This window comes from Cupressus sempervirens, chromosome 8 (genome assembly GCF_028749045.1).
Source record: "Cupressus sempervirens isolate cs-2001-9-10 chromosome 8, ASM2874904v1, whole genome shotgun sequence".
Lineage (NCBI taxonomy): Eukaryota > Viridiplantae > Streptophyta > Pinopsida > Cupressales > Cupressaceae > Cupressus > Cupressus sempervirens.
Genome location: NC_143125.1, coordinates 738,626,101 through 738,641,088, shown reverse-complemented (window position 1 = coordinate 738,641,088; position 14,988 = coordinate 738,626,101). Strand labels below are relative to the sequence as shown.

The 14,988-nt window shown below is 30.3% G+C and overlaps 1 protein-coding gene across 1 annotated transcript; it reads right to left on the bottom strand.

Annotated features, from left to right (window-relative positions):
* Positions 1–9,559: 9,559 nt before the first annotated feature.
* LOC149544544 (uncharacterized) lies at positions 9,560–13,614 on the bottom strand. The gene is made up of 2 exons (XM_089795176.1): positions 12,996–13,614; positions 9,560–11,682 (listed from the first exon to the last, which is right to left on the bottom strand). Exons 1-2 carry the CDS (start codon positions 13,545–13,547, stop codon positions 9,838–9,840), a joined length of 2,397 nt encoding a protein of 798 aa, XP_089651302.1. The 5' UTR covers positions 13,548–13,614; the 3' UTR covers positions 9,560–9,837.
* Positions 13,615–14,988: the final 1,374 nt, after the last annotated feature.

The window sequence follows — 14,988 nt, the reverse complement described above, 5'->3', positions numbered from 1 at the left end:
CTAACCTAGTAAGCATTTGGTTGAATAGTTTAGTCTGATGGTTGATTAGTTTGGTTTGCTATCAATGCCAAAGAGGGAGATTGTTGGAAATCTAATTGAAAAACTCATTGTTGTTGAAGATAAAAGAGGGAGATTGTTGTAAAAGAATGTTTTCAATCATTTCTTTTTTCATTAATGTCAAACCTACAATTTGTAGGGATGATATTTTCTTATAAGATCCAAGTACTAGCACTTAGTTGATTGATGAAGAGGATTTGATCAACAAGATGTAACAAGAGCACCTAAGGGAAAGGTTGAGTTATGATGTTGTAATGAAGTGCAAGGATCAGTTAAGACAATGGTTAAAATAATGTATTGATGACATACTCAAGGATACAGAGGTTGGTCACACTTAGAATTATTGGAGGAAGAAGTTGTAACAAGGTTGACTGCAAAGCTTAAACTAACATCATTAGTGGGTGCCGAGCAAGTTAGTTGGAGCTGAGCAAATTTTTAGTAGAAGTCGAGTAACAGACATTTCTAGTGTGCGTCAAGTGATCTTGATGTGCCAAGTGAAGATTAGGTGTCATGCATCAGAAAATTTTCAATTAGTGTCAAGTGATCTTTACATGCCAACCATCAGAAAAAACACAGTTGATGCCAAGTAACATAGTATATGCCAAGCACTAGTATTTCAATAGTGTTGAGATGCTGCATTATTTTTAATGATGAAGATTCACCAAATCTAAGTTGACATAGTGGTTACATTGAATTTTGTGAAACAGTTGGAAGATAAGGATGATGAGTTGTTGGCATAAAATCCTATGTAAACCATTTTTTGGTGAATTCTAAAAGATTATTCAAGAAGTTTCTAGTGGAAATAGAATATGGGCTGGATGCAATGAATCCTACTTAATCCACATGAATTGAAATTGAAAAATGGAGGAATCGACTAGGAAAAGGTACTCCAAGACTTCTATTTAAGAAATCATAGACCAAGAAGAAAAGAGCTACTGATATTATTGGTATTGAAGTGCCAAAATCTATGAAGTGGTTAGAAGGGTATCAAGGAGGAGACATCTAGGAGAAGGAAGAGCATAGAGGCTCCGCTTCTATGAGTGGTCATGAAGAGATGATTGCATTGGTACATTGAGTATGGAGACTTAAGGAGACAAAGCTTGAAAGAAGGGCAAGCTGTTAGGAGTTGCAGAGATTGAAGGCCAAGCAAGGGTAGGAGTTGAGCAGTGATCTGAGATCTACAAGATAATTTGTATGATGTAGTTACATCAAAATTTTATAATTCTCTCTAGAAATTGTACTAAATTTGAAAATCCTATGCACTTAGGTTGGCCTAATAGCCATTTGTAAATCCTTTAACAAGGTGGCATTCCAAGTGAATGTTCTAAAGTCCTCTAACTAGGCCCACTTCTAACAAGGTCACATTTATTAGTGTGTTGTAAGCCTTTAACAGGGTAGATCTTTCACAGGGAATCACTTAAGAAGGATGAGAATTGAGTAGCATGTTACTGATGGTTTTTTCCAAATTGGGCTTCCACATAAATCAATGTGTCATGTGTTGATTTCTTATGTGTTAATTCTTGCATGTTGATTTATAGTAACTTGTTGATTAGAAAAGCTTAGGCTTGGATGAATGAATGGTTGAATGGATCCACTACACTTAGTAAAAAGTTTGAATAGGACATTTGGACCTTGAATAACTAATTCACCCCACCCCCCCCCCCCTCTTAGTTATTCTAAAGCATATCTAACATAATCCAGCTTTTCCTTTATGTCTTGGCTGAATTTTCTTATCTATTTTATTCATGCTTTCTTGAGATTTCATCATCCTTTCATTGGTTTGTTTTTCCATGGTAAGATCATTCTACAATCTTTCATTTTCTGATCTTAGGTTCATAAGCTCTTGATTTGCATCATTGAGTTGATCAATAAAATCTACTTGTTGAAGGGATAGTTGATGGATTTCATTGTCTTTTTCTTATACCTTTTCAATAAGAATCTCTTCTCTTTTTACGCATCCTAATTGATTGGATTTCTTTTTCTCATTTTACCTTTTTGAGTTTTTCTTGAAGAGGGAGATTCTTCTCAAGTAGGTCTTTTTTGTTGCATTGGCTTCATCTAAACTTTTCTCTTGGCATGACTCTTCAATTCTTTCATCAATATAGATATTTTCATTCAATTGTCTTCCTAGTTCCTTCGTTCTTTGCAAAAATTGAAAGAGATGCTCCTTTTCTTTCTTGAGTTGCGCAACTACCAATTCTAGATACAACTTCTGATTCTCGATAGCCTTTTCTAGCTTGTATACCTCTATTTCCTCTGATCTTTTCTCAAGCTATTAAAATTCTAATTTGAGAACCAAATTCTCTAATACCAACCGTAAGAATTATAAGGTAGGCTAGGTTATTGAGAGGGGAGGGGCAAATCAAGAACCAATAAAATTTTAAAGTTAATTCTCCAATTAAACCATCACCATATAATTTGATCTAGTTGCATGTATGAAAGAAAGAAAGAAATAAAAATTTCATACTTTGACACAAGATTTGGTGACCTAGAAACCTTCCAAGTAGAAAGTAAAATTAGGGTGGAGATGATATCCGAAAGCTTTAGTACTATAGTATAAAATTGGCCTGTTCAGGCTTACAATTGGTCACTTGTAATGACCTTCCCTATTAGGAGCAATAAGGACTATTAGTGCACCTCATGAAGTATGCACTTTGTTAGGAGATTTAGCATAATACTATTAAGTCCACCTTGTTAGAGGATTTGATTGATGGACCTGTTAGGCTTGACCATGGGTGACCTTTGATTTGCAACTTTAATTTGTTGAATAAAATTTCTTGTATTACAATGATCACCTTGATATGATGGATAAGTCTCCATTATTCCTTATACTACTTGTAGCCTTCACTAATTTGCACTCATCTAATTCTTCCTTCATCACATACCTTCTATTTTTGGATATGATAAAATGCATTACATATATATATATATATATATATATATATATATCAATCCACTTAATTACATTTTGGACTCAGCTATACTACCAAATTCATCATAATTCATAAAGTCGGCCCACTACTATAACTCTGATTCTGAAGACAACTCAATCAAGCTTCGACACTTGACAAATATGACCAGCACTTGACAAACTCTAGCACTCAATTGATGTTTAAAGTTTTTTCCATATTGATCACTTTGAGTAGCAATAACTTGGTCAACACTATATGACATAGTGAACACTAAGAAACTCAATGGATAATAAATCACTCAGTTTACACTACATGACTTGGTCAACACTGAATTCACTTTGTTAACACAATGAGCTTGGCTGACACTAATATACTTGGTTATTACTGTAGAGCTTGGTTAACACTATGATCTTGATCACTTATACTAGAAATCACAGTAGAATCTTCTATGCTTAGGTAATACTATACATTGCCTCTAAAGCCGGGTAGAAATTATAGAACTTGGCAACCACAATAATCTATCTTAGATGCTTGGTAGATATTATGATGCTCGACATGAATTGCAATCTGATTGTTTAGCTCAATAGAAACTAAAACCAACTAACTAAGTGTTATGTCACTAATAGACAAATCATTTGACCATAAGGTCAACACGTAATACGTCAAAAGAATTATTACATAGATACATATTTACTACTACTAATACAAGAAATATAGTTATTTGGTTTTTTTTTTGTTAGTTGTCTATTGGACTTGATGTTAACATTTTCTTAAGGGTTAGCTTTTTTTCTTCATTTATTGAATCAAAAAAATTATCCCTTTAAAATACACTATAACCATATTCCAAAATACTCCTTATTAATGTAGAAAATAACAGACATTGTTCATTCTTATATATTTTATAATATAAATATTTGTAATAACCATACATATCTTATGTATTAATAGTAGAATGTAAATCATTAACAACTATCAATCATCTAATGTATCCTTATCTTCAATACAACTAGCATTAGCTTCATAGATTTTTCATTATCATTCCCTTAAGTACATCACTAGCTCTATTTCTACAAATCCATGTTTTATGAACCTTTTTCCATTTCTTGTAACTTTATAACTACAATTGTTTGACTTAATATCTTCTTACAAATATTCTTTTATCATCTTTTCTTTCAATAGAAGGGCCACATTTATATATTCTAGATTTTGTGAAGTTATTTGAGTAAGTGTAAAATGAACACTATTATATTTTAAAGGTAAGCTATTAAAAGGATCCCTTAGCTTCATCATCAATAAAAATTGGAGAATTAATCTTTGTGAGTTCCTAATGAGAGATTTAATATTATTTATATGGTTCAACATTGTGATTATATAATTGATGTTTTAGAAAAAAAATCTATTGATAAATTTTGTTCCCAATATTTTATTGAGAGTATCCCATATCATATTTGATATTTAAAAAAAAAATTAATATGATACATTTTAGAGCTAGAAAATGAAAGACCAATAATATAATTATCTATATTATCTCCCCTATCTCATTCTTATTGTCCTTTTGTATAAATAAGTAGTTTCTCTTTTTCTGTTAATATTTATCATAATTTGATTAGTTAATTAATTTTTTATTTTTTATTTTTCATACATAAATATTAAATATAGAATACTTATCCAATGAAATGTACACTTTACAAGATGTAAACCCTTCTTCATTTTTTATTATGATATCAAGTAAAAAAGAAAATTACAGTGAATCTAATAGTACATTAAGTGACAAAATTGATTACAATTTAACCACAAATATTTATGCATTTACTCTTATATCTATTTTTTTGAATGCTCCATAGATTGATGCCACACACTACATTGACACTTTCCACAACATAAATATAAAGGAATCCTTGAAAATAATGAACATAAGCTTCAAAGACCTTGAAAAACTGGTCATTCTTGAAACTTATAATACAAATATATATTTTATTACAGCTAGGGACCAGAGGAAAAGCTAAGACATGGTAATAAGTGATGAAAATTGTCCTACATATATTATCCTTATCTATTGAAAATCCCATAGATATATATTCCATAGATCGATACCACACTTTGCATTGGCACTCTCGACACTATAAACATTAAAAAAATCCTTCAAAATAATGAACATAAGCTTGAAAGACCTTGAAACATTGGTCACACTTGAAACATATAATACAAATATATATTATATTAGCTTGGGGACAGGAAAAGCTAAGACATCAGAATGAGCGATGAACATATATTCTCCTTATAAAGTGAAAACCCCATAAACATATACCATATTAATTATAATGAATGAGTATATTCAATGTGGACCAAGAACATAAGATACCACAATTTTCATCTCTATCTACTAATTAATAGTGTCCATACAAGTAAATTTAATGGTTAGATCTAGAATAGAAAGGAGAAAATAGAGGAGATATATGATCTAAACATGAAGGTAACTAACTTAAATATAACTATCTTACATTGATCAATAGGACTAATAGCAATGATTTATTTAGTTGTTGTTAGTTTATATTATAGTTTTTTCTGCATATTAGTTTAAGGACTGATAGTATTGTTAATTTGGATAAGGAAACATCTTTTTTTTGAAGTTTAGAGTTGGTATTATTTAGGTGAGTGGGAGGTAACCTTTGATTCTTTAGCCATTTTGTACTTTAGGATTAGCCCTTCGTCTTTTTAGCTTCTATCAAATACTTCAAAAACTTAATTATAACTATCTATTAAACTATAATATGAATATCAAAATAACAAATGAAATGAAATAAAATGATTAGATATATATTAAATTGGTTAGAAAATATTTTTTAAAGCTAAATAAAACTTTTAACATGTTCAAATATTTCATTCCATTTACAAAAGAAATTCAATCTATGTGATTTACTAAGTTTTACCTAACTTATCCTATTATAAATAAATTAACATATGATAAAAATATATATTTTAATATTTAATCTAACATTAATTATGTTACTAAACATAAAATTGATTTAATGAAAAGTATGGTGAAAGATTGGAATAATTATTTAAGACTTGGAGTTTGAAATAATTAATCTTAACTAACCATTTGATGGATGGAGAACTGAAATTTATTTATGTGCGAGTAAAAAAGTCAATTCCACATGTTCATGTTCTTGTAACAAACTTTTAGCTATATTCTCATAGAGTGAAAACTAAAAAAATATGTTGGTAGTAGTTTTTATTTATATTTTTATAATATAGTTATTCTCACTTGTAATCTTTAATTAAAATTATATCAATGCAATCTTAGTATTCATATATAATCATGATTTTAATTAATAAATTAATATTTATTTCTAGGCCTAATTTATTTTTATTAAATTTATTATAATTCATTCATCATTGTTGAAATAATGTATTATAAATTATAAATACTCTTAACAAAATCATATTTACACATTTATACATCTTTTATCAAAATTTTATAATAATATCCATTAATCAATATTATTAAAAAATGTCATAAAGGTTTACAAACAAATTAGCCATGCTAATATAAATATTATATCTAACTACTATAAATAATATAACTATAAATTTTTTAATAACTTATACTACATAAAACATAATATAGAATCAAATAAATATGAATTGCTTTAATATAGATTAATACATATCACATGATACACATCATTTAAATAATATAGAATGAAATAAATATGAATTGCTTTACTATATATTAATAAATATACACATTGTTTAAAGATCATTCACAACCATCTTCAATAACACATTTTATTTTAATTCAATTTTTTACACGCTTCAATTATAATATTTATAATCAATATATAGACTTCTCATAAGAACCATCAACAACTCTTTCTATTTATAACAATATAATGTGGGTGATGAGTGTAAACTACAAACTATATATGTATATGTGTATACATCTATATCTATATCTATATCTATATCTATATCTATATCTATATATAGAAAAAGCCGAGAGATATCAAGGCTTTAATGTTTAAATGTGAAACATTTTTTAATAGTGCATTAAAGCTTTGATATCTAAAGACTTTATATATATATATATATATATATATATATAAAAAGTTTAAATAGTATCAATCTCTATCAATTAAAATAAAGTCATGTTATGATAAGATTTGGTTTATGGTTAGGGTGTAAAAGGAATTTCTTAATAGTTTATTTGATGTGATGGTTAGGTTTAAATTATAGTTTGTCTTAATATTGAATTGGGAAAAGGGTGGACTACATTTATATTTTTATGTTAATATTTTGATAAGATTTGGTTTACCATTATGGTAGGATATGGTATTTTTGTAATAGCATTCAGATTGGTGAGTCCCAAGAATTAAACTTATAAATTCATTCATTATAATATAATATAATTTTATTAAATAGTATCAATCTGTATCAATTTTTAAAAAAAACATGTTATGATAAGATTTGGTTTATGGTTAGGTGTAAAAGGAATTTTTTAATAGTTTATTTGATGTGATGGTTAGGTTTAGATTATAGTTTGTCTTAATATTGAATTGGGAAAAGGGTGGACTACATTTACATTTTTATGTCCATATTTTGATAAGATTTGGTTTACATTTATGGTAGGATATGGTATTTTTGTAATGTTATACTTGGGTTGATGGTTAGGTTTAGGTTGTAATTTGACTTATTATTCAATTATGAAAAGGAATATAATTTCTTTTCATTTATAATTATATAATTTTAAGTTAAAATTATATACAACTATGTTGAATTAAGTTCAAAATTAGGGTACAATAGGGTTTATGTCTAGATTTGATATTTATTTAATGTTAGAGAGTCTTAATGGATTCAGTCTAGTTCATTTGTTTTCCTTTATTTTTCTTTTGACTCCAGGTCATGAATCTCTTTCTCATGTTAGAGAGTCTTAATGGATTTAGTCTAGTTCATTTGTTGCCCTTTATTTACCTTTCGACTCTAGGTCATGTATCTCTTTCTCTCCCCCTTTTACTACACCTTCATAGATCTCTCTCTCTCTCTCTCTCTCTCTCTCTCTCTCTCTCTCTCACACACACACACACACACACACACACACACACACACACCATCTTCAGCTCTAATAATCCACTATCTTTAGCTATATGTTATGTTTCTATTATTCCCAAATCTCTCTCTCTCTCTCTCTCTCTCTCTCTCTCTCTCTCTCTCTCTCTCTCTCTCTCTCTCTCTCTCCCACACACACGGTTATGGAAATTCATATTAAATATTATAAGGACTAATTTTTTATTTTGTTTTAAATTAATGGTAAACATGCTTAGTAGCGTAGATTTAATTTAACATGAGGACTAAAATTTAGTATATTGTATTTATTATATATACAAATTAATAACCAAATTTAATTTTTGAAATATATTTTCATATTACATATATTCACATTAAAAAAATCAATATATACAAAATTAAAATAACTTATGTAATAATATTCTTGTATTAGATATTTAAAAATATCATATCTTATATTATACTATTTTATCTTTTACGAATATATATATATATATATATTGCAAAAAATAATAATAATATATTTGGGTTGATGGTTAGGTTTAGGTTATAATTTAGCTTATTATTTAATTAATTAATTTTCATTTATAATTATATAACTTTAAGTTAAAATTTAGATTCGACTATGTTGAATTAAGTTCAAAATTAAGGCATGATAGGGTTTAGGTCTAGATTTCATTGTTATTTAATATTAAGGAGTCTTAATGGATTCAGTCTAGTTCATTTGTTGCCCTTTATTTGACTTTTGACTCCAAGTCATTTATCTCACACTCTCCCCCTTCTCCCACTCCTTTATAGATCTCTCTCTCTCTCTCTCTCTCTCTCACACACACACACACACACACACACATTACTATATGTCCCTATCTTGAGCTCCAATTATCCACTATCTTTAGCTATATGTAATCTATCTATCATTCCCAATTTTTTCTCTACTCCATATCTCCCCTCCCACTTTATCCTTTATCACAAGGTTATGAGAAAAGTGAAAAAAAATCGAACAACCCACCCTCCCCCCCCCTCTCTCACACACACACATCCTTTAGGTTATATTTTCAACGGTATTTAGTATTGAATTAAATTTAGTTATGGAAATTCATATTAAATATTATAAGAGATAATTTTTTATTTAGTTTCAAATTAATGGTAAACATGCTTAGTAGTGTAGATTTAGTTTAATATGAGGGCTAAAATTTGATATTTGATATTTATTAAATATACAAATTAATAATCAAATTCAAATTTTTAAATATATTTTGATATTATATATATTCATATTAAAAAAATCAATATATAAAAAAAAATTTAAAAATTATATAATAATATTCTTATATTAGATATTTTAAATATCTTATCTTCTAATATAATATTTTATCTATTGCAGATATATATATATATATATATATATATATATATATATATATATCTATATATATATATATATATATATATATATATATCTTTTACAACAATAAAATGTGGGTGATGAGTGTAAACTACAAATAAGTGGTCGAAAAAGATGATACAGCACTCTTTTAACTTTGAACTAGAATTTGTTTTTCACGAGGAAAAGAAATGAAACAGGGAAGATCTGGTAAACAAGAGAAAATTACAAATTACATCTCTCTGTAGAGGCAATAAGATACCAGGGTCTATTCCTAGCAAAAAAAACAAAAAAAATAAGTTCTTCCTAAGTGTACCTAGGAATATCTAGGACGCAACAAATTTCAGAATTCCAAGTCCCGAAATGAAAATAAATAATAATAATGAAACTTTCCAAGCTCCCTGCTGTAACACTACTTTAACATGTGGAAGGGACAATTTCCAAGCAATGATGTTGAGCTGGACTGAATTCACGTTCTTGTGAGCCTGATGCCAAGTCATGCTTCAACCGTGATTGGGCAATGGTAGGATTGGTCGCACATTTCTCACGTCTCTGTGTTTTCATCAGCGCCTTTGCCTTCCCAGCTACGTAAAGCGCCCTCCCTATCTTGTTCTCATCAGACTCTTTCGCCCACTTTCTGGAGTTCAATACCAATTTATATCTGGCTTTTATTATGGATCCATATAAAATGTCTGCTAATGCACATCGTAACTCCTCCAACAATTCAGGTGGATTAGGTTTGGGAGTATCAGGGTTGGCACTAGGGTTTCTACCAATACTTTTGCATAACTTGTACAGAGCAATTCCCGCAGCAACTTTCTTCCAGTTCATGGAATCATACGCTCCTGCAAAGTCCTTGTCCTTGTTACATTCATCCTTTTCTTTCTCTGTTTTATCCCCAAGTCCGAGACAATCAATCGTACCAGTTGAAACGTACAGATCTGTGGGCTGAGCTGCTTTCTCCTTAGCCTCCTTTGCAATCTCATCAATAGCTTCAGCTACACGCGAAGCTTTGGGCGGAATTTTATCTTTCTTCACATTTTTTCCTAGTGTAAGGAAGAATGTATCAGCTGCCTCACATATGATTCCATCAGCTTCCAGGGCGTCAACAAAATCAAGTATCTCCCACGCCTGAGAGTATAAACTCAGACAATCCTCCATTTTCGTGGAATAGGAAGAATCAAAGATTGGATAGAGATGGATAATGATTCTGATCAAGCAAACTGCTGTCATTTTCCAGGATACTCTCGATGCCTCATTAAATTGTTTCTCTATCCCTAACGGTTCATATTCTTCGTTTCTCCACAAGTACTTGAATCTTCCCGGCTTTTCTGTGGACCTTTTAGCCCTTAAACTGACTAGATCTATACAATTATACTCCTCAAGGAAGAGGGCATCTGGCATGAGGCCGTCCTTATTCCTATATCTTACCAGGAAGTCAACCAACTGCTTGCAACCTCTTTCTCCATCAGCATTACCCTTTGTGATTAATTCCTTGGCTTTTGCAATGGACCTTTTATTTGCTATCCAGAGGCTTTCTGGAGTCTCCCCCAGCATAACCAGATCTTTCAGAATTTCTTTATAATTGGGAAACCTTTCAAATTCATTCTCATCATGCCTGGTCAGTATCGAAGATACCAATTTAGCAGTGAATCTATTGTGCAAAATTATCAAGGAGACTACCCAACATATTTTGCTGAATAGTACCGTTATCCATTGTAGCCACAACAGAACATTAAAGAGTATCCATGGCATCGGGATTGTCGTGGGTGGCTTCGCAATAAGCTCTGTCACTGTTTTGTCAAGCCTTTCTGCCTGTAAAAGCTTCGATTGTCTATCTTCAATCATCTCTTTAATGTGCCTTGTCCAATAGTCTTCAACTCTGCATACTGAGCGCCGGGTACCCTTGTGCCATCTTGTGTAATACCCTGCGGCTATAGCCGATCTCCACCAGACGATTATCCAGCCTATGAGGATGAACGAGACTTGCAGAATAGTTACCACTAATTTTAGCTTACCAGAGGCTGTCTCAGTCTTGACAGTAGGACCCTGCTGAATCCATCCTATAATTGAAAGCCAAATCAGAACCGAGAGGATGGTTCCAGCCGAAGAACTCAAGGGCGACCTGGCTATAATATATTCTGGAGTGTAAGCTCGAGCAACGATCCATGCCTTCAACACTTCAATTTCAACAGTACGCCACTCTTCCTTCTCACCCTTAACTTCTTTTAGAATCAGAGGAATCTTTTGCGCGAAAATTACCTGATAGCAGCCAAGTTTGAACGTTAAGAATCAAAATCATTTTAGTGCAAACTCACAAAAGATCTTGTTTAAACGTTTCCATTTTAAACTCTCACAAACAAGGCACCTTTGTGCTTTGTTGCCGATAACTAGACACCTAAATAGTCCAACATATAGATAGTGTAAGAGAATATTGCATAATAGTCTATGATGAAAAGCCTTTGTTGCCGATAACTAGACACCTAAATAGTCCAACATATAGATAGTGTAAGAGAATATTGCATAATAGTCTATGATGAAAAGCCTTTGTTGCTGATAACTAGACATCTAAATAGTCCAACATATAGATAGTGTAAGAGAATATTGCATAATAGTCTATGATGAAAAGCCTCAATGGTGATAAAGTTTTGTATATGAAGATAAAATGATAGGTAACGTTAAATACTAAAAATAACAAACTATTTCTAAATTTAATTTAGAAAAAATCTAATTATGTAAATTTATGAAAATAAAACATTTATTTATAAATGAAATAAAGTGAATTCTAATTCATATATAAAACAAAGTGAATTCTAATTGGTATATGAAAATTCTTCAGTGATCAATTTTTAAAAATGTCACAATAGTTAGCCTATAGAAGTACGAATAAAATGAAGATAGTGTACAATTGTAAAAAAAGTTTATGTAGAGGTAATATAATAGAAAAAATATATTAAATTTTGTTAGAATATAATAAAAGATTGTGTTTAATAAGGAATTAAAAGAAAGAGCCAATTGTAAAAGCTAAAAATTATCTACATGTTTAAAAAGTAGAATTATTGAAAATATAACTATAAAATTTCTTTTACTGAGAACTAGAATTATATAGGTTTTCAAGAATTTATTACATCTGTTAAAATAAATTAACATAGCTTAAAAATAATTTCAACTTTTAATAGTTATGAATGGTGTGAACAAGAAAAACAACAATATTCCATTTTTCTCTAAGATTTATTTTAGAATAAGCAACAATAAAATATAAATTTGACAAAAGTGAAATGAATTATAGTGACTGGTCTTATAATAATTAGTCAGTGTCTTGTACGAGAAAAATTAAAAAATTAAAAAGTATATTTATTAAGCTTATCTGAATAGCTTTCAGTTTATCAAATTTTTTTCATCAATCTAACTTCATCAACAAGCCCACTTCAGAATTACAATATTGATCACTGAATTAAACAAAAGCGAAACATTTCGAATCGAAATTGGCAGAAGGGAAAAACAAAGAAAACAATCTTCATATTGAGTTGTTTTATTTTTCCCTTCAATAAGAAATTGAAATACAACAGACTTACTTGAATACCTCTGCTGGCTATGTTGGCGCAGCCTAGGAGGAGGATGAGAATGACGAAAGAGAGAGATAATAGGAACGCCGATCCAACAAAGAGAATCTCATTCGAACCCTTCCTATTGGGCCACAGAGATAACAGAGTTGACAAGGAGCCGTCGACATAGGAATTAACAGTGTATAGCTCACTAGTCATTTGGCCCAGGATTGTAATCCCCAGAGCGGCTATCTTCCCCCAAAATTCTTGGGAACCCCTGGCGGCCATACTGGGCACCAGGTACGCCATCACCACACACAGCATGAGTCTCCCACTGTGGATCATCCACAATTCACTCTTTTTCAGCTTACCCCTTTCCCATGCATCCTCAGACAATGTACTCTTCCCGCTAAGTAAGTTGAGCAGCTGAATGATGAAAGCACTCAGCACAAGGAAATGGGAAGGAACCCAAAGAGATTTCCTAGTGTACGCTTTAAATGCATCCAGTACAATGAGGATGATAAATAAAGTTACTACCAATAACAAAACTGATATCCTTCCAAGCTCACTGGTATCCATCATGTAGCACACTCCAGCCCAACCAAATCATGCTTCTTCCAGCAAATCATAAGCTCAATTATAAATATACTCGGTCGATACTGTTTATAAATAACCTCGATCACAAGCTAGGCACTTTTGTGCTCGGCAAAGAATATTGGAAAATAAACAAGTACGCGCAATCAAATTACCCTTTGTTCTTGTCCAGTGGAATTGTTGATGGAGTAAGTTTTAATGAAATAATAATAAACATCCTATCCCCTCACTATCACATCGGAGTAGATATATTATCTCTTTGGTCTCTCAATACGTTAAAAATGGGAATAGATAGTGCTCTTGTCGTTTACTTTTGGAATATAACATCGTATCAATATACAGAATATAGAAAATTAGAGTACATAATTAAAAGAAAATATATTCCATTTAATTAGCATCTTGTCAATGGACTGAAAAACAAAAGAAATTGGAATGCGCACAGAAAGAACATTATTCCTATTTCAGGAGATTGATGGAGCATGAGGGCCAAAGATTTAACTTCAAATTTCAGCTATCCCGATTCAAAGTACTTTTTAAAAACACCTGTTTTTTATATGTAAGGTCCATGGTTAAGAGAAAATTTCCACATAATTCTATTGAAAATTTATTTATTTTGCGTTTTCCATTAATCACATTACGTGAGGCTTTATCAAACGTTTAAGCTTGCATCTTTGTACAGTGCAATTCTTGCACTTAAGTAACATCTCTAAATGATTTCATAAATCACGAAGGCCTTTTTCTTTTTCCAATGCAGGAATAACTATGAATAGATGTAGATTTCTTAAATATTTCTATGTAACATAATTAAGACATATGAACAAATTTAGAATAAATTTTTAATTTTTAATTTTATTTAATATATAAATTTAATTTTTATATTAATTTTTAAACTTCAACTTTATTTTATTTTTCATGCCATGTTTAACTTTTCTTTTTTAAGATGTTTGCGCGCACATATACATGGGTGTATGTTTTGTTAGAAGTGCAAAAAAAATAAATTTTTATTTAAAAATAAATAGTTGATTGAAATAAATTTTATTATCTTATTAAAACAAAATTCAGTTTTAGTAAATGGTTTATCCTTTAATGAAATGATAGGCACACTTCTTGTAATTTCTAAAACTAAGACTCATAACTTTTGCACCACTAATTGAGTTGTACAATGAAGCATTTGTATTCTTTGTAGGGAGTATATCTACAGTAATAATATTTATGACTTAATGAAGCAAACAAGTACAGTTACAAAAGGGATATCTTTGAGAAAAAATGAGTCATGAATGGAGAGACTTTGTACCAAGTTAACTTCCTACAAATCCTAACATAGAATGCCATCCATTAAAGGGAGTTAAAACATCCATTAAAGAGAGTTTAAAGGAAACGTGAACCTATATCAGTACATGAATTGGTTAAAAGAGATCTACTTTCCAAT

Bases quoted from the DNA above. Each gene is read 5' to 3' on its own strand.
- LOC149544544 (XM_089795176.1), bottom strand. From the start codon at position 13,547: ATGATGGATACCAGTGAGCTTGGAAGGATATCAGTTTTGTTATTGGTA. The intron at 11,683-12,995 runs GTAAGTCTGTTG...GGCTGCTATCAG, and splicing joins TAGCCAGCAGAGGTATTCAA to GTAATTTTCGCGCAAAAGAT.